The 26,353-nt window shown below is 35.8% G+C and overlaps 1 protein-coding gene across 3 annotated transcripts in view; it reads right to left on the reverse strand.

Annotated features, from left to right (window-relative positions):
* Positions 1–20,937: 20,937 nt before the first annotated feature.
* sty (sprouty signaling antagonist) overlaps positions 20,938–26,353 on the reverse strand; it is a 31,507-nt gene continuing 26,091 nt past the window's right edge. For all 3 annotated transcript variants that reach the window (XM_013306346.1, XM_013306347.1, XM_013306345.1), the window contains one exon: positions 20,938–22,085. In XM_013306346.1, coding sequence (XP_013161800.1) covers positions 21,357–22,028 — 672 coding nt within the window. In that variant the 5' untranslated portion in view covers positions 22,029–22,085 and the 3' untranslated portion in view covers positions 20,938–21,356. The remainder of the gene's footprint in view (positions 22,086–26,353) is intronic.

A 26,353-nucleotide genomic window follows, 5' to 3' on the forward strand; every position in this document is an offset into this window, starting at 1 on the left:
TGCGAAACGGTGTCCCGCAGGGAGGCTTTCTCGGTCCTACACGATTTTATAAAAACTATGCCCCATATTTGGTTGCGAAGACGTTCAAGACTTAATATTACATCTTTTCATCTAGACCTCCCACTGAGCTTGATCATATCATGTCATTATGAGTCTAAAGAACCGAAAATACTCGTTTTTATTGTTGAAATATTCATTATTTCCAGATAAAAATCTTGCTTTTTTGAAAGCTTCATGATAATTGCAATCAAAGGCCTCTTAAAGTACTAAATATTAAACTTTTGATATATTCAATAGAATTATATGATCTTTGTTTTTTTTATTCGATTACAAATGGAGGAGTGCAGCATTCATAACATAAGAAATTTACAATCGTAGCTACGAGGCAGCAGTGAGACAGGCTGCAGAAGATAACCACTCCTCCATATACTATATTATATAAGTTAAAACCAGTAGGATTACTAAAAAAAATCTATAAAATTATGAAAAAGGAAACTGATGATAAAATGAAGAGTTTTTGTACGATATACATGACATGGTATATTTGGAATATAGTTAATATTGAAGAACGAAAAAAGTCTTTCTTCATATTCGATGTAATAGACAAAAAGAGGATATAATTTGTCACTAAATGTGAGACTTAAAACTTAAAACTAATCAATGGTAATTTGGTCACACTGTGAGGTCAATTTAGTTACGTCAACGTATCATTAAGTTTTCGCAATACGTACCTTTTGAATGAAACAAGTATCAGCTGTATGACGAAATACGACCTCAGAGGACGCAATCTTTGAATTAAACCTTTTATAACTTAATTTGTTACCAGTGAAAAGATAAGAAAGTTGTTAATGTCATTGAGAAATGTTGGTACCTAATTACAACATATTGTTAAATCTGCTTTGTTACTTGTATGACATTTTTTTTCTATATCATAAGGTGGCAAACGAGCGAACGGCCGCCTGAAATCACTGAATTGCTTCCAATTCACGCCTGTCTTCTGTGTGGTCGTGTTATTTCACCGGGCGAGCCAGGACAATTCGTGCCAAGACGTTAAAGCGGGCTCTACCACTGTTAACATGTTTTTGTTTTAACACTTAGGTTTATCAGAAACGAAACTATTTAGAAATGCAAGAAAGACAATCTTGGTAACTTTGCACAATATTTATTGCACTATTTAATCATCATCTGCCTATCCTTATCACCTAACCTCAACTCACCCAATCTGTTTTAGTCATGGTGCATCGGGTGTTTCACCTTATTCACGTTATCATTCTCTTCCTTATTATTTTGTAAGTCTTATTGCGAAATAAAATTGCAAGCAGGTGTCGGAAGCTTCGCAATGCTGCAGGTAGTAGGATGCAATGTGCGGGCTCATTTTCGCGAGCCACCCCTTCTCGGCTCACAATAAACAGAACGAACATTTGAATCCCAACCCACCCCGCATATGCTGCTAAAGGAAATGACATGTGGTTCCCGAAATCTCTGCCCGTAAGAATGATATGGATATGCCGAAATTATTAATTTAAGTAATAATAAGTTTTTTATATGTATCAGTATAACTGCCATGCACATGTTTGTTTTATTCTATGGATAGTCTTTTTCAAAGGAAAAAAGTTTTCTATTTATCTCTGCATCTGCTAAAGATTTCCTTGTGCAAGAGTTCTTTATGAGTAAAAATAATTTTGTTCGGCAATCTGCTAAAAATGTGAAATTTTCTAAAAATACAACAAATTTTCAAAATATTATATCTAATTATAATCATAGTTATCACTGAATTCCGATAAAACCTAGTTAATAAATAAGCGTCCCCTACAAGTTAATACATATTTTATTAATTTAGTTAAATTAATCGTATCCATATTATTTTGGCGGTGTTCCTATAGGCACACCTGCCGCATTCCGGCTTCCCGGGGCTTCGCAGACATCCTCCCACACTCACCCCGACACCGACAATACACTCCACTTACACACAACGACAATTAAATTCATTTCACTCTCATAATCAAAAGAACACCTGATTTCCTCCAGTTGTATGTAAAAAGTTTTAGACTAAGCCGACGCGGCGCTAGACCGCGAAAAGAGACCCTTATAGTTGGAGGCTATAACCTACTTTGGGTTGATGCACTCTAGTTTGGAATGTAAAAACAAATCCTGATAGAATTATGCAGACATTATATTATTTGTGAAAAAGTTTAACAAGCATTTTGCGAAATAAAAAAAGCCTTTCTAAATCTGAAAAAAAACTATGAATGTTTTAGATGAAATAGTTAATATAGCTGTGATTTTATTTCCTGTCTACCCCATTAATACTAAAAGATTTGGTATTTTTGAAATACTTTTATTATAAAGGATGACTGGCGTGGTAATACAGTAAGCATAGATTATTAAAGCTCCACAGAATATTTGTAGCAAGGCAGTGAAGTGTAAGATTTCTGTTGTATTAGAGCAGTGCGACAAAAGAAAACAAAATGTGTAGGAGGTAAGTGTTGCATTCTTCTTATTGTTTGCGGGAGGTAGAGGGAGGTGGAGGGAAGTGGAGGGAGCCGGGGCTTTGTTTGCGGGCACGCGCCTCCGCTGCTTCACTCCTGGCCAGGGCACATCAACCTTTTAGAGTTAGATCTCGCATTTTATTCGACAAGGTAAAATATTAAATATGCCAAAATTAAGATGTGTAATTTAATATAAAACGTATAATTGTATTGTTTACTTCTTACGTACTCGTCTTTAATTTTTTTATGTGTTTTTTTACCTGAATTTAGCATCATTTTTTGCGACTAACTTGATCTTAATTGACCACTTATCACAAAAGATTCTATGCAAGTTTTTACGTAGATAAACAAAAAGTAAAATAGAATAGGTCTAAGAAGATTCGAATGGGTTAGGGCAGTTAGTCAGACCAAAAGCAGATATTCGCAAACAAAACACAACGTTCAGTATTATTGTCTATAGTTTTATTCTTAAAAACCACATGAATTGCATTATAAGAGCTTAAATGTTAACCTCAAGCGTGTCTATGGTGCAAAGTTTTAGTAGCTATGGCCATAAAGAGCGGCGTGTTAGCGTTTCACGTTATATAACGAGTTATGAGGTTCGACGTCCGCCGCGCAACCTTTAAGGTCGACCCGGGACGGCCTCCGGCCTTTATTTACTCTGTGCAAGCCTTGCAGTGAGGGATATGGATTCGGGTAAGCGAAAAAAAAAATGACGTAAATATTATGGTTCGAATACTATTGAGGAGATAAAATGAAGTGATGCAAGTCAATGTTAATTTGTCAAGCAGAATTACGAAGTTAATCATTACCACCGGGGTCGTCTATGACTTAACAATTATAGGCAGTCGATATATATATATATCACTTGCTGTCGCCCGCGACTCCGTCCGCGCGGGATTAAAAATAGATGCCGATTATCAGACCTACTCAATATGCTCACAAAATTTCATAAGAATCGGTCAAGGCGTTTCGGAGGAGTATGGGAACGAAAATTATGAATTTTATATATAAGATTATTCCTTTATCTTTTTGTAGATAAAATGCAACATAGAAGTATCATATCATACCTAACTGCAAAATATGTCGTATAAAATCTGATAGGCTACTCCTGCTTTTAAAAAATTGAAATGGATTAGAAAAAAATTGTATAGAAATATGCCTTTATTGTCAAATACAATATATTGTGACTTTATTAACGCCGAGTAACGTATAACAATGCATACAAATCGGAAGTGTATTTGTAATTGGAGAAGTTTATATTATGTACAAAAAATAAAGCTGCTAAAATAGCCGACACTTCCTTCCGGTGGGTTGTTATTTTTTGTTCAGAAAACGTTCACAGTAACGAATGCGTCTGACGGATGCAGGCCGCGCCAATAAAAACGGAAGGAAGCTATTGACAAATGTTTCTATGGGGGTGCTTTTAGGGTTCCGTAAAATATTGAGAGAGAAAAGCCATTTAAAAGTTGTTTAATATGTTATATTTCGTAAAAAAAAATTTTAATTGATTCAAATATTTCCAGTTAAAATCTGGCTGTTGATCACCCGATTACTGTGACTGTGTGTATATTTTTCAATATATTAGGATATGATCTCTATAATTTTAAATCTAGCTCAACCATAGCACACAACAAAAAGCAGAAAAGTTAACAGAAAAAAAGTTCACGTAATGAATAAATTCTAAAATAAAGTCAAAAATTAAAAATAAATCAGATTATCCGAAACGGCCAGTACTTTTTTACGTGTCAATTTAGGCATTTCGCGCGACGTGCCTTTGCCTCCGTTTCGCAGCTGACGAGCGTTAGGGACGTGAGCGCAGGGCCGGGGCCGGGCTCAGCGCGGCAGAGGCGCGGGCGCGGGGCGAGCGACATCCGGCGCGCACCGTGGGAATACACCCACCTAACCGTACCATAGATTATAAACGGATACTAATTAATTTAGGTATCGCACGAAATCGATGAACATAGACTATAGATTTATCTTAATCATTAATCTTTCAATTGTTATCTGAGAAATCATTTAAATCTGAGTAATATTTGATTGTCTTAAAAATGCATGATTGGATAAAGTTGCATGTAAATTGAGATAAATAGACGTATCGTTAATGTCAATTTAGCATTGTTTATTATTATTAAAAGAGGAAATCATAGGGCTATAAACTATCATTTCTTTTATTCCTATTAGAGTAGTCCAGAGTCCCACTCGTGTGTCACGATAGTCCAGTCTTCAAGTACAATAGTACTATATATATCTGTAAATAATAGTCCAATTATAAAATGTCTGAGTTCTTATTCCACTTGTGACATCCAAGCGTTCCGTTTTACAAAATGACGTTCATAGTTGACGTATTAATTAATAAAGGGACAAGTTTAACACTAACTTGTTATCTTCGAGAGGAATTAATGAAATATGCGATCCTGTTATTAATACTCGATGGTATCCACAGAGTATAAAACATCAGGTATTCAGAGATTCGCAGAAGCGTTCCCTCCTTTGTTTGAAATACGTCGCTCACAGACGCAAGATGGCGGCACACCTGGCCTAGCATCTGCTTCTACCATTCAGGCCGTGCTATTAAATTTTATCAATTGCAGACGCACTTCGGCTCCATTCATTTTTAACTTTTTTTAACCAGCGAACATCGTCGTTCACTCGGCTTTACTCTAAATATTGAATTACATACAAAAAAAAAATCCATAAAATATTCTGTAAAATAGAATTAAAGTAGTTTATAATTGCATACAATTTTATGCGTTTCTTTATTAAGTAATTAAAAATATTCATGAAAAAAAAAACAAAACATAAAGTATTGTATTTATTCATGAGAATTTCCTACAAATTTAAAGCTTGTTTGTTACAGAAGTAAGAGACAAACAGTTAAATAAATAGGTAGAAAGAACACACAAAAAGAGAACTTAAATTTATCAATGTCTTACATTGATAAATTTAATAAAAAAAACAAACTATTCGTTTATAGTAAATACATTTGTCGGAGTTTACGCTAGCAATGGATAAATACATTTATATTAGACGCAAACGTCTTCCTATTTATAAATCAACATCTTATTTATCTTATTCATGCGACTCGAAAACAAATTAAGTTGAATACGTCGTTATCTCTGAATATATTCATTCATAACTTTATTGATAACTTCTCACGACTCCAGTCGCGACTTGACGCCACGATTAACTGATGTCGATCTATTTCAATGACATTTTCGCCGTTGATCATTAACAAGAAAAAAAATAGTTATCTTTTTTCGAATAGCTAATGTTGCCTGCTACAAAATAACAAGGAATTATTTATTTTTATTTTGTAGCAGCATTTATTTATTAAGGTCTTAAGTCCTATTATTAAATTTACATGTATTTCACATACTTTCTTGGTTTATGTGTTACTATTTTTACATTATTTTTGTGATAAACGGAACGTAATTGTCAGAATAATGAAACTTCTATGTACACAAAAAAAAAGTAGCGGGAATTCGTACAAGCTCATTTTTATTACCGCGCGTACCCACGAGTAAGTTGATATACGAAAGCGTACGGGTATTAATTCAATCCTAATTTATTAACGGCGATAAAAAGCCACATTATATTCTTATACGAAAAATATTTTATTTAATCTTCCTCGATTCAGTTTGACGTCGACATAAATTATATTGAATATAACTAAAAAGGTATAATCGTTTCAATCGACTATGCCAGTTTAGTTAATGAAAGCTTTGTGTTGAGGTGGGAATACGACGCTTGTAACGGACCTTACATAATTATTTGTAAACCTTGTACAAAATATTAAGTACAGAAATGTAGTTTAACGCAAAAATAATAGAGTTCAATATTTGTTCAACAGTTTTATCAACACTTACGTCGCTTTAGTTTTGAGAGTGAACTTCTGTTCTCAATGAAACAGCTGCAATAGTAAATGTACATAATATGTTTATGTAAGCTTTTAAATCTATTAATGCTATTGCGACAACGATCTTTATACGAAATGTAAAACATAGTACACTGTTGCTTTTATTAATTGAACACCCGATATGCAAATAAAACAAGAGCCTATTCACTAAATGATTAAAGTTTGTACACAATTTAAAGATTCATATTCTAAATTTGATAAATTAATTCTCAGTTATATTGTAAGAATCCCGTTTTGTTTAGTAAACTAACACTTAATTTAGTTAGTACCTAGTTGTCGATATTACTTAAATTTAAGCATCAAACACAATCTGGTATACATTAATTTAAAAATTTAAAATATGGATAGAAGAAATTTTATACAATTTAGCGTATTTTCCCAGTATTATAAACATAATAAGTAGATGAAGTTCTGTGGGTTGTGTAGAACTAGATTGTCCGGACAGACCGGCCGCAATGTTAATGCGGCTTCGAATACCAAATACGTTCCGTACACTCGCCTACACAATGCTAATTATTCAAATATTTATCAGCTTTGTTTATACTTCCACGAACGGATATAAGTGGGCTGTTTTAATTTTACGATACTTTGCTACAACAACTGTTTGTAGAAACTTAAGTTAATAAAAAAATAACTTCCAGCTTGATACCTTCACGCGTTTTTGAGAAAAAGGGTTTTGACAGACAGACGGACGGACATCAAAGTGATCCTATAAGGGTTCCGTTTTTTTCTTATGAGGTACGGAACCCTAAAAGAAACTTTCGTTACAATTAGGGTAAAAGAGCTATCTCATTAGTTGCCGACTCAGTCGGTAAACAATATGCGAGGTGTTCTTTTATACGTGATTACAATTAATGAAAACGATTGGTCGATGTAACGTAAGTGTCGTGCGAGGACTAAGAAAAAGAAGAGACTATCAACCAACGACTAATAAAATTAGTTCTCATGTTAGCTCTATGGCCTGTGTGAACAGACCAATGAAACGACAGTTCAATGAAACTGCACTATCAAGCAAATTACTTAAACTAAATAATTTGTTCAGATCGGACCATCACTTTACTACTACCAATATGTACGAAGAAATATGGCCTCCTTATGTTTACTCCACTCTATGTAACTAAAGTATACTCTACCACTACATATTTTATCTTTAGCGTTGCTATGCACTTGTCGCGTTGATTTTAATAAATTTAAATTAAATAAAAACACTAACTTTAGTTAGTGACTGTACAGCGGACATTAATTATTCGCCGAAGCGTTTGCGCGCACAAATTACCCACTTGGCCGTTTGCTGCATCCTTATAATGACATCTAAGACGACAAACTTTTTTTTATATTTCCGATTCCCCCGCGTACTCATAAATAATCTATTAGTCAGTCTGGTTGCGAGCGTTTGTTTTCTACGTAAAAGAAAATGGCCGGGTGACACTTTCACTGGAGTAAAGCGACATATCTGTTGAATAACAAGTTCATAGGTCGATTCTCTATTGTACTAGTAACCTTATCACATTGTTTAAAGAAAATTGACAGTTACAGTGATTAACAAGTCCTTACATTAGAACCAAATGCGTCTACGTCTGATGCAGATACATTCTTCGTTGTTTGCAAGGAATACCATGTTATACATATTCACTTTAGGGTAGTGACGTCACAACATAATGAATCCGTGACGCAAACACGCCAGAATACTAGGATTGACGTAATCACCCTCATTCATACAAACTTTAGAAAAATATTAACCAATTAATTACGAAGACCTCCCCATTATTTATACTTATTGAATGTTACTTACCTTTTAAAAATGGCTTCTTTAAGTTCATTAAAGGCGGCTGGCGTCATGGTCTGTTCCCACGGTCGTATGAATGGGACAAGTGGGGAAGACCGGGACGCGTGGTGCAGGAGAAAGGGGCTTGCTTCCGGCGCGATGGCGTCTGCTGCTTCCGCCGCCGGATACCCGCTCCCCCGCCTCTCCTCCGTTGCTCCCCCCGCCTCTAACCGTAGCTCAATTAAAATTTCCTACTTACCGCTTCCTTTGCAGGGGTCGGTTTATAATTAGAAGCCATATTGTGCTGAATCTGTCCAGAATGTTATTTATATACAGAGCTTTTAATGATAGAAAAAATTAAATGAGCCGAAAACCAACAACATGATTACATCTTTGGTACATTGTAAACTGGGTCAGCAGGGATATGCCACTTTAAATTTAAGATAAAGATAGCCCATGTCTTCTTTTTTACAAAATATAAATACCTATGTTGCTATTTGTATACAATGTTGGAATTCAGTACTAAACGTTTTATTCAGCGTTCGGCGTTTATTCAATTCGTTATTTCAGCGGTTTCAGGTGGGCCGCCCGCTCGTTTGCCACCTTATAATATAAAAAAAATAATTAAATCAAATGATGTGTTTAAGTAAAGGAATATGTTTTTATTTAACTAAGTAAATATACATATTATATACAAGTAGACGCAAGTTTTATACAAATAAATATTCAAAGTTCTCTAATCAGATCAATTTAAAACAAAATAAACGTAAAACTATACAAAAATGGATACAAATCTTACTAATATTATAAATGCGAATGTTTAGATGGATGGATGATTGAAGGTATCTCCAGAACGACTGAACGGATGTCAATGAAATTTAGCATACGTATAGAACATTGTCTGGAAGAACACATAGGCTACTACTAATTAAGTTTATTTTTAATTCCACGCGGACGGAGTCGCGGGCGATAGCTAGTTAATTGTAATTTAAAAACAACAGAATACTATTTCAAAGTGAGCATTTGTTATATACGCAAGCAATATTCAACGTTCGACCTTCAAACAAATCTCAAGTACGCAGGGAATGTATTTCGTAAAACATTCGTATAATAGCAAAGATATAACACATATAGACCGGACATTACGAACCAAACCATAGATTTAATAATATGTACTACAAATACTATTTCGATGTATTCGATGTAATTATAATATTCAAAGAACACATAATGTCCGCTCTATATTTATTATAATGTTTGAATATCTTTGTATACTACTTTCACGGCTTACGGATTTGACATCGCACTATGAATGGCACACGATTCGGCATCTCTTTCTAACACTGCATCACTTACGAGCGCAGGACAAGGAAGAACTGCGGAAATGAATTGAACGTGGGGTTCTCATTCATTAATATATTTTTTTTCTTCAATGAATGGCGGAATTCATTCTAATTTCAAAATGTATACAATTTGTCTTTGCCTTAAAAACAAAAACAAATGCTATGGTCATATTTAAGCTTATTCCATTTGATTGATTTAAAAAATATACAACATTATTGAATATTTTTTATAGAATTAAGAGATTGATATTAATACACATTTATTAAAGTCATGGAAAAATACGTTTTTTTTAACCTAACGCAATAGTTTACAGACTAGCGATCGCCCGCACTCCGTTCACGCGAAATTGAAAAAAACTTAATAAGTAACCTATGTGTTCTTCCAGACTATGTTCTATATGTAAGTCAAATTTCATCGAGATCCGTTCAGCCATTCTGGAGGTACCTTCAAACAAACATCCATCCATCTAAATATTCGCATTTATAATATCATTAAGATTTCAAAAGTAGATTAAGTAAATAATTACAAAAATATGATGTCCTACCGTTTTTTTTTCTTATTCGAATAGTAAAAGGTACACTACCAACTCTGCCAACACCATAATGGTAGTTACCAAATAAATATATTTATATATGCGTAGGAGAAAAGTTCCTAAGTTATTACCTCCCACTTGGGAGCGATCTATACATAGTGCCCACGCTTTCTTTAAATATACATATAATATAATATATGTCTTTGCAATATCGAAAGCTCTCAGACATTTATAAATCACTTTAGTAAGAATCACAGTATACCAAGTAGTAATATTTACTGCCAATAAAACAATAACTAGCAAGTTAAGTTGTATGTTTTTTTTTAGAAGGGGGCAAAGGAGCAACGGATCGCCTACCTACCGGCCTGTAAGCAAAGTAGGCATATGTATAAAAATATCAAAAAAACACAATATTTTTAAACGTTTTTTAGTTTTAAACGTTTCCATAGTTGATTGATACCATAGCAATTGCAATAAACAGGTAAAATAAAACTTGTATAAGCGAGAGTCAAAGTCGTCTGTCGGGACGGGACAATGACTTGCTTACCCAGGTAAGACTGTGTTAATGAATTCTTATCATCAGATATAAAGATAGTCACTAATCAAAATATGACATAAATACAGTGAAATAATGGAATCGATTCAACTAATACGGATCACACTTTGATTACATGACTTTAGATTAATTATTGTGTAGCGATTTTTTATATAAAAAACAATCAATAGCTCCCTATGTATGTTTTACTTGTTCCTATTAATTACATGAAAAGCTAATGTAAATTCCATTACTGTTTTGTGTCAGCCAAGTGTGACGTAAGTTTGTTGTCGCTCCCAGCAGTCTCTCCCCATTCGTTTAATCCCCCCACTCCCGTGACGTCACTGGATTTGACGCACTCAATAGTATCGCTCCCTAGGTTATCCAGTCACATCGTACGTTAAATCGATTAAAAGTAACTACGCACTTATATTGTTCGAATTGAACGCGTATTTGTAAGTGTAGAATAATATTGAATAATTTTCAATGCATACATGACCATATAGATTCCAAACCAAGTTATAAAAGCTATTTATGTAATGTCAGTTTGAGTTGAAGTTATCGTGATCTTCTGAGACCAAAATCTGTATAAAACATATCGTTATTCTTGTCGTCTTTGACAAAACAGAGATAACAATATGTTTTAAATGGTGATTTTGGTCTCAGAAATCCAAGGTAAGAAAATCATATGATCGACTGTATCAGTCGTATCTGTCAATTAATATCAACAGTTTACACAATTTGAATTAAGCAAAAATTTAATTAAGCACAAACGACTTGGAGGTCCGTAACTGTTACGTCAACACTTACAAGGGATACAAGCATTACAAAACTCAATAAAAGCTCTGGCAAGTAAAGATTATCTGACAGATAATATAACTTGAATGGAACGAAACTGAATGAAACAGTGCAGGCCGACGCGCGGCGAGCGACGAGTGGCGAGCGGCGAGCGGTGCGCGGCGAATGGGAGCGGAAACGCGCGGTTAGTCCACTTCCTGTTTCCTGTGGAGCGGCGCACGCGCACGCCGCACACTACGTGCACGCCTCACCGGCGCAACCGATCTTGTAGAACATATAACGCTAGCTGACTAAAACACGTAGGCAGTAAATAGAAACATCTATATATCATATAATTAAAACGATGCAATTAACACATGCCATATCAGATCATATCATGCTCCGAGCCCCTCGGTGGGGACGTATAGTGAGCTGATGATGATGATGAAGATATCAGATTTTGGTCAGGGGTCCAAGGTGGCGTACAAGATAGATGCTATGGTGTCATGGAAGAAAACTTTAGTGACTTAATTATGATTTAGTACTTAATATTTAAAATAGCTAACTGAGACTCTAGTTGTAAGTTATAAAGATATGAATTCGTATCGTAATTCATAATATAGGTATACGCGCCTTTCCTAAGCTTAGTTAAAATGATAAGTTAATCATTCCAAATTAGTAGCTTTATTTTCATTACCATACATGTCGTTGTTATAAAAAATGATTGAACTTAAGAAATATTCAGTAATGTAAAAAATGTACTTCTATAAATTCTAAAATCTATAAATGTAGATCTGTTTATAGTTCTTTGTTCAAGTTTGAGAATTTTCTAATCAAGACGCAAGACGCATTCCAATAAAGGTATTAATAGAATGAAAAGTTCACCTTTACAACTTTTAATTAGTTAAACCGTTATACCTGCTTCTTAACAAAAGATGTTTTTTTTCTTTTAATCGGAGAAATATTCTATTTTCGTATCAATAGAAATACGTAAAGGGGGAAAAAGCTCCGTGAATGTTTTCATGAAACCTTGAAAATTTATTTTTACATTTTAACTTTGTAGATTTAATTTTAACTTTTTAGTTCTTTGTGTTTTACTCAATATATTCAACGAACAGTTACATAATTAACAGATAAGACTTTTATAACCAAGATATAGATATTAAAAGTAACTAGGTATTTTTTTAGTATAAGGTGACAAACAAATATAAACCTAAATTCGCCGAAATAGCGAAGCGACCGCTGCCGCTCATTTACAGATACTACCTTTAATCGACAGAGAAGGGGACGTACAGGAAAAATACTTTAACTTCTTACAGGTTTCCTCCTCCGTAACATCCACCTTCCATTTCCCATCCCTTGTATACAAGAATAAGATGGGAAGGCGAAGTGGACCAAAATTAGATAGATAAATACAAACCTAAAGAATACAACGTAACATATTAGATGTACATATCATTAAACGTTTTTCTACGACAGTTTTTTTACGAATCCAACTTTATCAGATTCAAGTAATGCCTATAGATGTGTATTTCGTGATAGATTATGTAAAATGACGTCACAAATGGTTCGATACTAATTACCTAAACGCGAATAACGTTGGCTTGTTCGTTGCCTCGCCTACGCTCGCCCACGCATCGCCTGATCTGCCCTGCGCCCCCCGCCCGCCCCTTTATACAAGCCCCGCACACCCCGCCGGCCCTAGAACATACCAGTATAGGTTTAACAACTGAAATTCAACTAATTTCATAAAATAAGAAAATCAAGGCGCTTAATTAAATACATCGACTTGCTAATTCTGAAGTTAAAGGGCGTAAAAATTGGTTTTTAAGTTTTATAAAAGGTTTTATAAGTGAATTCCACGGTAAAAATGGTACAATTTTATTATGCATAAACATTGCCACTTTACAAATTTACGAAGTGAAATATTGCTATTTGTTTCTTGGCAAAAGATAAAAATGAATGATAACCTCAACGCGACATAGTGGCGCGGTTAATTCATGGCCAAAAAGGGGGGCGGCCCCACCCCGCGCCCCCGGTACGGCGCCATTCATTCAGCCCCGGGGGAAGCGGCACGAATACATTTGCATACTACGCCAATGTTCAAATATCATTCAACGAATTCCACATTCATAAATTCGATACAAAGTTTTAAATTCACAAATTGTATATCTATAATTTTAGTAGAGTGTGCGTCGAGTTTTAAGTAACCATGTTGTCTTGCAAAGATTATTTATGGTTAGAGTAAACGTAAATCTAGCCTATGATTTAAAATACTGTCCAAAATTAAAAAGCTATTATATAAATTAATAACTGATCCTTTATCAATCCAATTAACAAAATACTGACGTAAATGTAAGGTCCCCCCACTCTTGTTCTTTTTCAATTGAGTGACGTTATTTGTAATCAGCCTGTTTCGAAATGTTTAAAAGTTACTTTTCCTGAGTCTGTAGCCCTTACGACATCTCTGCCAAGACAAATAATTGCAAAACGTTAGCAACGAACGTCGCAACACCGTTGGTTGGGAGAGGAGGGCATGGCAGGGCGCGCGTGGGCGGCGGCCAACATGAATGAAGTCCCCCTCCTCTCCCTCGTCCCACTTCTCCCTGTCCTACCCACCGTCCTCAGCCGTTGTGTCGACAGAGCTGTGGAAAGTGCATCGTAGGTGTTGTTACAAGTTGACCCGATACTATAGGCTTTACATCGTGTTACAGCCGCACTTAGAGTCGATTAAGGGACTGGTTAGTGTGGATTTTGCAATCAATTAACGATTCTTTGTATATGGCAGTTGTGTATTTTGAGTTTACAACTGATTGCGCAAAATGTAAAATTAATTGTTAGAGATTTAAAATCATTGTAATAATTTATGTTACTGAAACTAATTTTGCTTTTCCTTTGCTAAAATCAACCGGAATGAACGTTAAACAGATCTAGATGACTAAAGTTGTTGTAAACTAACTAAGATAATAAGGTGTTGAGTGAATATGATAATGAAAAATTCAACGAAATACATCATAGCAGAGTAATCAATTGTAAAGATACGTGCACATACGTCATACCTACATGTTATAAAACTGTGTTTTACAACTTAACTACGCGGAATTTTATGTTTTGGTTTACGAAATGCATTTCACATCCGGTACAATAGTAAGAGTATTAGTGTAGATATGTCTTAAAGAACAGATAACAAAATGGAGGGCTACAAAATAATTACTTAATATTTTAAACGCAGTAGTGTACTAATGTTCCAGAGTACCTGCAATTAGACAAGTGCAGGTTAAAACGAGACACTCTCTCGTTACGTCTCTCGTTGTTACATGTAAGAACCTGATTAATATAGAATTAATAACTGATAAGGTAAATGATAGTGTGTACGTGACTTAAGAACAGGAATCAGCACATTTGTTTATCGCAGCCCCATTCCCTGAACAAGGCTGATATTGTTACAGCGGTCGGGCCGGATGCGGGCTCATTATCTGCGCCGGACGGACGGACGCGCGTCCGCCGCATCCGACTGCCCTCAAATCCGCACCACGCATTCAAACATCCTTTGCATACAGCGGACAATTGTAACACCATTCTTATATCTCTTATATCAGACATTGAATTACAAGAATTTATAGAGAAAAGATAATAACACAACGAGGAAACTGTATAGTCTAGTTGGTTTACTCTTTACGAAGATAACGTGGTGAAATTCTTGTCGAATTCTATACAAATATGGTAAGGGAAAGGTTTGCTTTGTTGTGAAATATAATTTGAATTTTAGAATGTAGTTGACACATCGCGGGCAGGCGGCCCACGAGTCCACGGGCGCTGGCGTGAGTCCCACGCACCGAGAAAGTTACTTTATACCTATCCCTTGTTTGATATGTGTACAGACACACAGTCCGTACTAAATTTATCGAGGATGGACTTAGCAGCCAATTTATTAATACAAAGATAGAGGTAGATAACCTCTTACTATTTTTTTTATACCAGAAGGTGGCAAAAGAACAAGGTTACTAGGTATAGCTAAAATAACATAGTACATTGAGTTACCTTCATTAGAGGATAGGACCTGTAAAAATCTTTTTAAGAGACAATAAGAAAAGAAGAAAGGAAAATAAATCTAAGCATCTACAAGACTAGTAACATAAAGTAACTAATAAAAATAAAGTTACTTGTGTATGTACGAATGTAAAAAACAATTCAGTTGTGCCAAATAGTTTTAATATACTTTACGTTTAAGATTAAGCATTTTGCAAAGAATGCCAAAGATGAGTTCAGAAATCTTAAGTAAACGTTTATGGTATCAATAACTGGTTCTGTCAGGCGTTGATTGTGTCAACGATCAATGGTAGAGGACGAATTGACGGCTCCCACATCCACCGGCCCACGCGTCAACTAGTTCATACCAACTGTTATCTCTACACTACTGGTTATAATCTAACGATTTTATTTATAAAACCTGAGCTCTGATTGTGAATAAATTCAGATTAAACAATTAGCTAATATCTATATTAATATTGTCTCGATAAACATAAAACTATCCCTCTTATCTTTTTAATAACCAGATTTTTTTTTATTTACAGTACATTAAATTTGAATACAAAAAAAGTTTCGCCAAACCTACAAGAACAGTTTATTGGCTATTTTGAGTAATATTGTTTTGTCATAATTTTACTAAGAAGAAAATTCTATGAAATTTAACTCTACATATAACAGCTCATTGTAGTTGTTAAAACTGTTGATTCAAATCATACTTAAATGTAAAGGTGAATTCTTTTTTTATCTTTTTTTTGAGATTTTTGTCTATATCGGACATAAAGGTGAATTCACTCGAGTATTTTCTCAACCATTTCTATGCAATTTACAAAGACCGTCCGCTTCGTAAAAGTGTGTAGAAGAGTTCGTTGTTCTCTTACCAGCAATATTCTAGTGTATACTGATCTTAAGACTTATAAGATAATCCGGTTAACTTCAGAACGTAAAATATGAAGCACGTTGCTAAAAATAGACAGCCTCCAGACGATAGTTACTCATATTGATTAAAAACAAGCAGCTCCATAAACATAACGTGACACCGTTATTACTACGAGTCTGGCTTTTAGATAATCTACTTTTATGTATATCAAAGTCTGACTTGACCTGGATCAGTTGTTCCCAAACTCTTTTACGTGACACTGATCGAAGGAAAAAATGTATCTTTGAATCTTATCTAATACATTTTATAAAAAAAATCACTGATTTTTTAGTAAAAAAAATGGAAGTTATTTTTAAATACTTAAAATAAAATTAATCCCCTCCTTGAAATTGTAAATTAAACTTTCTCGAACGATCCTTTTCGTATACATTCTGTTGAGAACCAGTGGTATTTGTTATCAGTGCTAACTGCAGATAACTTCCCGTATATACGTGGCAGCCACGGTCATCGGTCACCCGCGACCAGCAGCTGATAAAGGCGTCCTCATTGTCTCCCGCCCACGCGTCTGTCGTAAGCCACACCATTCATGTGTTGCTCAAAACTATACCAAATGGTTGTCGGATAGCCTAAACATAGCTATTTATAATGTTCTATATTTTAGTATCTTGTTCTCATTGATGACTTGTTGACATCATAATCTCGTGTTAATATTACGGTTATGGAGGTGTGTCATATTTAGTGAATATGGGGGAAAATCGTATGTTACTATTTGTTGTTGCTGTGTGAAGTCATCAGTTAATGGAATTAAAACAACTTTTCTTTGTTTTATCAAGAAAAAAAAGGTTCTTTGGATAGTTGATGTCCCCAAATTTAATATACTCCAACATAATAAATTACCTTTACCATTTAATTCTGTTAATTCACTGTAACAATGTGATATATTCTATTACCTAAGTAACCAACCTATTCAATGTTACATCGCTTTTCACACAGGCAGAGACAGAAATGGGTCGATATGTAAAAAAACGTGTTCTCAGAATATGAATATAACCTGACATCTTTTTGTAGACAACTGATGCTGGATGAAAAAAAAACATTTCATCTATTGTGAGTGACGTCAGTTCTGAAGTGTCGGCCGGTTCGCGTACGGCGGCCATCTTTTATTTATAGTCATACTTGATTGATTGAGCGAAACGTCTTATGAATGAATCGATTTATGGTTTCGTCGAGCGGACGCTGTTTATTTGCCCGTTTGACGTCAGGCATCTTAAACGGGAGGATTGGATAAAGTTATGCTTAACCTTGAAAAATCCTATATAGACAACAGGGTCTGTTACCACCGACAATGTATCCACGCTTACAATGTTTGATGCAAAATAGATGACAACTTAAATGTTGTCTAGTAAGATGCCGGTTTATACTTTTTAAGCATTCATTGAATCTTCCAGGTGTTGTTATGATGTGCGGTGAATTCAAAACTTAACTTTTATGTAGAACTAGAAATCTTACTAATATTATAAATGCGAATGTTTAGATGGATGGATGTTTTAATGTATCTCTAGAACGGCTAAACAGATCGCGATGACATTTGTTATACATATAGAAGATACTCTGGAAGAACACACAAGCTATGTTTTTTTGATTCTGCGCAGACGATGAAGGAGTCGCAAGCGACAGCTAGTAGAATATAAACTAAGCAATATGCGTCAAATCTTCATCGTCGCCATATCTAGTTACACGTTGCGATAAAGAAATAAGTGCCAGATGACTTGATCCCCGCGAATGAAGCTGCAGACATCTGCTACAAACATTATGCCTTCACATCGCTTAGAGCCGCTTTGTAAGTACCAAAACCACGCTGTAGAAACAATTTAATGTTTTATAAATTATAATAAGTATACTATAATTTTATGTCATTTCTATAAATGTATTAGTCTTTTTATCCTACACTATTTATCCAGTTTAAACTTAAATTGAGCCAAAAAAATACACCATTTGGCGCTTTGGCCGCACTCAGAGTCATGAAGGCTTAGTTTTTTTTATTGAATAAGCTAGTGCTTGACCACTATCCCACCTGATGCTAAGTCATGATGTGGTCGAAAGATGGTGTGTATAGCCTTTAATGTAAAAATCTACACTTATGGAATTCTTTTACTGATTCTTAAACGACACTCAAAGAGACAACTATTTTCAAAATTTAATTGTTTAATTCGGCCGTTGTTACGATAGTCTGAAATGCTATCACTGTGCCGTTTGAAAACGCCGCTTCCTGCAAGTTACGTTATCAAAGCTTGACAGCTGACCAGCATCGCACGTCTCATAATTATCTGTCTATACAGTGTTGCCACTAATGATAATGCAACCAGTATATTGGCAAACAGAAGATTCGATATTATGTGTAGGCCCAATTTTCACCACTATAAATGGTTACATAATGTCTTATAAATCACATGTTTTTTTAAATTTTCATTTATAACCTTCGAATTTATGCCAGGATTCTCAAGTATAGAAGAAATACTATCCCGCGAAATCGATATTAAAATTACAAGTCTCCTATTATTTTTTCTGTCATAAAAGTTTAAAATTGAACCGTTTCCTACAACTTTTATATATAGCCCGACGAAGTTATGTAAATAAACTAACTCCAAACACAAAGTAACAAATGTCAATGTCAAAAAAGTGTCACAAAATCCTTCCAAGTTCTGGAGCTGTGTAGTCAATGACTATGTAAGTTTTTTCTGACTAACCGCGATAGTCTCCTTTCGTAAAAGCTTCGCTTATCAAATTATAAGTTCATATTCATTATAACCGTGTTACTTATATTTAAATATGTGTTTCTGAATTAATACATTGATTGTTACTGTGTATTGATTTCAAACTCTTTATATGTTTGTAAGTGTGATATTATTTATAGTTTGTTTTTTTTTCTCTCTAGTACATTATTTACACGAATGTTGTGTTTGCCTGTAATTGAATTATGTTTTAGCTTACTCTTTATCATGTAACTTATGTACTAAGTAAAATTGTAGGTAATATATTTTGTTGGCATTTCCAAATAAATAAATAAAATAAAACATATAACATACATCGTTGTTAATATATGCTAACCCCATCCGACGTTACGAGTGTTGCCATCTGGTGCGTGTTCCAATTTATACACCATCCGACATTCTCTTGCTGCGACACGCCACGCTACTCTAAAATAACATGTGTACCGCCACACATATGTACATGTTAGTGTTTTGTTGTCTACTAACAAAGCATTATGTAGACTATTTACCGTGGGCTTCTGAGACTAAAATCTTCGATTAAAACATACTGTTATCTCTTTTTCGTCAAAGATAATGACAGGGATGACGATATGTTTAATACAGAAATGGTCTTAGAAACCCAAGGTTGATATAGTTGTTAGATTTTAAAGCTATAAGTTTTTTATTACCTATGCATTTTATCATTAGTTGCAGATACTCATCCCAGTATAAGAGAAGCACACTACAGATTTTCAGCTTTAACTGAACATTCCAATACTTAATTTTAACTTTACAATTCAACTGGTAGTTAAAATGTTGTCTACACATGCACAATTTTCATTGAACAGTTCGAGTATTTAGTTAAAACTGAAAGTCTGTTGCAAGCTTTTGGTGTAATGTTTAATGTGTCGAATGAATAAACGATATGAAGCTTATTTTACAATATTGACGTCTTAAATTTTATTTTTTGTCTCCTTTCTAATAATAAATAATTTATCTTCTGTAAAAGAAAATGTTTATGATTTATATTATCTGATTTTAAAATGCACGGCGGGTGAGTGCGTCCGTCGCGAAGGAAGCAGGAAATGTACGGGAGGCGCGCATCCCGGACGCGGCGGGAGGAAGTGAGGCGATTCACCGCTTCCTCCCGCTACACCCCCACACCTCGCGTCCTTCCCCGTACTATTTATACCCGGCCCGCCCGCGGGAACCTCGGTCACTGTCGTCCAGAGCGACCCGACTAGACTAACATCAACCTATTCTACTCGTTCCAAGGCGCGGAGATGATAATAAAATACTAGACAAGATGAACCCTTTATTAATGTATGGAGTCAACATTTTGAAAATTTAGAAATGAAAATAAATTCAGTTTTTTTCGCTTAGTGTTTTTCAATAACTAACTATATGTATAGCAAAATCTGTCACGTGGTGTGGTCACACACGCGGTTAGCTCTGCTATTGCTAAGCCATTAATACACAAGAATTTGAATATTCAACGTAACAAATTAAAAATTCATATGAACATTTTATAACCTACTAGAATCCATAACAGGTTTTACATTTGTAATCATACCTAGCCGTTACGTAAACACTAAATAAAATAAGACGTTAAAAAATCAAAGGTCAACTTAATAAGAAGATTGCGGAGACGATTGTGTTATCGCCGCCTCGTCATCCGACACGCTGTGGCGCGCCAGCCGGCGCTTGGCTCGCCTCTCAGTACCAACTACCAACAGCTCGGCTATGGACACCGCCTGCGCCGCGCGGCTTCACATATACCGCACGTCCTGCCTCACATCCGGAGTGCGCCGGACGCGGCCGACGTGCGCACGCTTTCCTCTGACAAGGGTGGGGAGGTGATGCAGAAAAAACAAACAAGATGTAGTAAACATTCGTATTTATAATATAATGTCGTTTTATTTACAAATAAATACAAATTCAGTTAATAAATAAATGGTAAATTATCTACATCTTAATAAGTATGTTTTATATCTCATCTCTTAATCATCTCCGGATTCGCACTGAATCCAAAATACTAATGTTAGCGTTATATGACACGTTTCGGTCTCAAGAAAATTTGAGACTCGCGGCGTTCGGCGTTGGGCGTTCGGCGTTTGGCGACACGTTCACGTACATTCACACTATACGGCTATATTTACAGGCAGACGATCACTCGGGCGCGGGGCGCGTTCTGGCCCTCGGCCCTCCGCACTGGGCGCACGGCACACGGCACACTCACTTCGCTTCTCGTCCTCCCGCGCGCTCCGGCCCGCGCGCCAATAAATATTTGTACAGCGCGTGCGCGGCGGCGGCCCGGAGGGCGCGGGCGTGCGCGACTAGATAATACTGGAGGGCGGATGCGCGTGCGAGCGCGGCGCGGGACAGCGGCAGCCGGCGCGGGATATGCGCGCGTACGCCGCTGCGCCCGCCGCCGCACACGCGCGCAACGGCCAGTACAGGCACAGGCACGGGAGCGGCAGCGCCAGCGCGCCCACGCACCACAGCCGCGGCCCGCAAGCGCACGGCTCGCGCGCCTCCTCCTCGCCGCCGCCGCAGTGGTACAGCAGCGCCTTCACGCAGCACATGCACGACGCGTAGTCGACGCACGCCTCCGCGCTGCATAGGCACGAGCCGCACAGCCAGCGCGAGGGGAGCGGCCGCGGCCGCGCGCACTGCTCGCAGCGGCACCGCCCGCACTCCTCGCACACGATTGACTGCTCGGCGGGCGCGCGCCGCTTGTCCGCGCCCGGCTGGCTCGTCACCGGCTTGAGGGGGCGCGAGGCTGCGTGCGGGCCCGCGTGCGTCGAGCTGTGCACCGCCGGCGGCGAGCGGCGCGGCGCCTCCACGTACGCGTTGCGTTCGCGCTCCGCCTCGGGTCGCGGCCGCAGTAGGGAGACGTGGGGCCGCGCGCCCCCGCCGGCCCCGGCGGACGCGGCCCCCGCGCGGTGTACGCGCGCCGCCGGCTTGGGCGGCCGGGGCGGCGCCGCCGGCCCGCCATACTCGTCCATCGAGTCCGGCTAACGGCTCTCCGGGCCGTCGCCTTCCTGTTCCCTCATCGTCCCCACCTGCAGACAAACAAATACATTACATTGTAGCTTTATTTACTCGCATTCACCGAAATACATGATTACAACTAATATAATAATCATATGCTGATGAATATTATCGATACGCAAAATGTTAACAAAGCTCGGGCAAAGATAACTAAAAATACGAAATGCGGTTTATTTCCGAAGACACGATCAAATAACAAGACCACGATGTGCACTAGAACTACGCGGTTTTTCTACAACATTCACGTGAGGATTTCGATGGAAAATAGTTCGACCATTCGTCTCATACAGTATTATTCATTCATACGTCTCTAGCAGTAGCTAGACTAGATACACGAAATTGAACAAACAGTTCATGACGCAGGCTGGATGAGTTTTTTTTTATCTTAGAAGTAACAAGTAGCGTATTATTATTTAATGATCAAATGATTATACAATTTTCAAGAGGGATTATGATACTTAATACTTGTATTATTTCGCGGCACTGTATTAGTAGATTGTGGTACAAACAATTAAAACGATCAATTTTAATTATTTATCACATTCATTCCAAATCTAAAATTTATAAACATACGAACGTCACTATAACGTATCCTTTATTTAAAGTTTCATCGGATTAGTTCACTATTTAAAGCATTACACTACTATTAACATTACACTATATAAAGCATTTTATATAAAAAAAAATACTATGTAAAAATAGTACACAACCAGCTGCGGTATCATTTGTCATCGGGACTTCCACACAATGCGCGCGGTTTTTAAAATAACTGCCTTTTGTATCTGGCCCTTAATCGAACTAATTATCGAGTATTAGGTGTTGAAGAAAACTCTTCGATATTCCCATTTATCGATTAATAATAGTAGAGAGTACTTCATAATATGACTACTATGGTTGTCGCCCGCGACTAAATCCGCCCGGAACTAAAAGAAATAAACTAGTAGCTTATTTGTTTTCAGATTTTGATCTAAATCTATACCAAATTTACGCGAGATCCATGTAGTCGTTCTGGAGATAACTTCTAACATACATCCAAACATTCGCATTTATAATATTAGTATCAAGAAAGAATTTAATTATTACAATTGATAACGCCATCTATCGATTCTATAAAAAAGCTTATTTTTACTAAAATTTAATTCCATCCTATTACAATTGTAATAGCAACTTTAGTTAAAATCAAGCCCACATGATTTATGAGTCTAGAATTATCTAAAGTACGCAAAAACTTGTGACTGGACGTATTATGCACCGTTTTTATCAAGTTACGTAGAGTTGTGTATTCATTAAAACAATAGTTATCAACAATTTTATTTATATTATGATTATTTATAGATGTTACTAAATAAATAATAAACATAATGAAAATAACGCGCCTTGTAATCTTTATATTAAAAATGTTCATTGCGTTATTTAAATTAAATCCCAAATTAAAAAAAATATATATTACCCTGTCAAACTTTTGGATCGTATTAAGTTTACTACGAGCTATTACTACTGTAAAACATTAAATATATTTAAGGTTGAGATTTAAATATTGAATACTATGAAAACCTCTCCTGACCAACTGGGTTGCTTAGAAGAGATCGTAATTAGCGATAAGATCACCCTAGAGCCATAGTTAAGCATACCTAGTCTAAACTAATTTTAGCCATTTTTTTTAACTTTTTATTTAGCAGTAGAATTAACAAATAAATAAATATATAAATTTATAATTAAAAAAAATGAAATTTAATATATCTGTTTGTAATCAGTACTTTAGTTTAAAGCTAAAACAACTAACATTTTATAATAGAATATTTTGTAACTCTGCCTACTCATCTGGTTTACGGGTGTGAGTGTTACGTATCTATTAATCTCTTCTTGGTTTATTATAATCATCATTAGGAATGCTAACATTGGTTAGGTAAAGGACCAAAAACATCGGTCATTGGCCGACACAATCTTGCTGATAGTAATGATTGTATAGATAGTCCACTTGCCTTCTAAAGGTCATTAACCATATAGTGAAAGTATGCACGTTTGTTTGTATTGAACTATACTTAAAATTGTAGTTCAAACATTATGTAAAATATGTATAATATATTTTTTAATAATAATTTAATTTATTAGATATTGGAACACAGAACGTTTCTCTTAAAGGCAATTTCCTTTCTTTAATATCTAACTGGCTGTGGCCCGCGACTCCGTCTGCGCGGAATTAAAAACAAACTTAATATGTATCCTATGTATCCAGACTATGTTCTACAACTATGTCAAATTTCAGCAAGATCTATGCAACCGTTCCGTTGATACCTTCAAGCAAACATACATCCATTCATCTCATCCATCTAAACAATCGCATTTATAATATTAGTAAGAAGTAAGATTAAATTAATATGATAGATAATAGTTTTTTTCTGGATAATCCACATATTACTCAATTATAAATATTTTTAAAGGTTTATTCGATTTTAATCTTTGTTACGTTATAAAAGTATGGATCAGAAGCAGTTTAATATGGCTTTTCTTTTAATAATATTATTATGGTAGAGTCAAGCAGCCACAGAAGCACGAAGAATTAAAGATATTCAGCTTTTTAACTGTATTGAATGAAAGTAGAATGATATTTAACGCATGAATTATTCTACAATTATTAAAAGGAAAAAAAATGGTTACCTAGTATTCAACCAGAAACAATAACAACGTATATAAGGTTATTTTTGCGAAAAACAGGTTTCAATCATATGTGGATTAATTTATCATTATTATATACTCAGTCTACTACGAAACTATAGTAAATATTCGATTTTTTTTTATCCATTCATCTTTTTAAATTTTTTCGTATATGTATGATATAATGAGCGTACGTAATAAATATTTTACTTAAGGAGGAATATCAAGATTTTAGGAAATCATTGCATCAACCTTTTAACAATATTTAGAGCTTGATATGGGATAGCATATTTTATTTAGTTTATTTTGGTTTTGATTATAGTCCACCAAATAATTTATGTGTATTATGGTAAAATAATATAATATAAACTACAAATATATTAGTATTAGAGCGTCGGTGGCTTAGGGGTTAAGCACTTGACTTGGAATCGGCAGGACCTGGGTTCGAATCCCACCATGTGTTTTTTCGATTTCCGATTTACATATGTACTTATCCGAAGTTCTTACGATGAAGGAAAACATCGTGATGCAACCTGCGCATATCTGAGAAGATTTTATCGATACATATGTGTGAAGTCAACCAACCCGCACTTGGACAGCGTGATTGACTATGGCCTTATCAACCCTAACTTAGGGTAGGCTCCGAGCTTCTCAGTGGGGACGTATAGTGAGCTGATGACGTTACGATATGTCATTATCACATAGCGTTGTGAGTATACATATAGATTTGTACATAAGAATTTTCGTTATATATAATCATACCTTTCACTATTTCTATTGTATTTAATGTAAATACATATAAATAAAATAAGAGTGTATGTAATATCGAGAATATATATTTCGTACTTGTGATGTGTGCGTTGCTGATATGGAAAAATACATTTTCAAATATTTTGTCAGTCTATATGTCTGTTCTTTTTTTGTGACTGGGCGGTCACTGTTTGCCTTGTAGAGGCATTTACAGCTTCACAGAGCTTGAGGTGGCCGGGCGCTGATGGCGCTTAGCCTGAACCTCATTTAAGAGTAACAAGACTTGAGGGCTCCGTCAGGAGCCTCAGCTCGGGCTGTTACTTCGTTATTGTTAGCGGATTGGTTGTTTGTTCCGGGTAATCTCCGACACGAGTAGACCGATTTTGACGGGAAGGTGCACGCGGGCATTTCATGGGTTACTTTTAAAATTCAGCATAGACAAAGTCGCAGGCAACCGCTAGTACTATTATATTATATACCTAGATAATTAATTAGGAACAAAAATTACAATACAATCTGCAGTTAAATTTTTCTAATAAATATAATTTAGGATATATTGATTTTAATAATTAAAACGTTACGATATTAACAACGCCTAAAGTCTTAACTTTAAGTTATTTGAAAGGATTTCAGTTGGATTCCTATATGTTTAAATTGTACCACATAGATTATTAGGTTGGTAATTAATAGATATGAAATAACAAATCTTAATCTTTATTACAAACTTAGACCCAAAATCATCATCAGCTCACTATACGTCCCTATGCTCACCAAGGGGCTCGGAACTTACCTTAAGTTTAGAGTAATTAGGCAATAGTCAAAATGACACAAAATAGTACATTTTAAACTATTATACTAATGTAGTATTAAACCA

This window comes from Papilio xuthus, unplaced genomic scaffold, assembly GCF_000836235.2.
Source record: "Papilio xuthus unplaced genomic scaffold, Pxut_1.1 DF828258.1, whole genome shotgun sequence".
In the NCBI taxonomy this organism is placed as follows: Eukaryota; Metazoa; Arthropoda; class Insecta; order Lepidoptera; family Papilionidae; genus Papilio; species Papilio xuthus.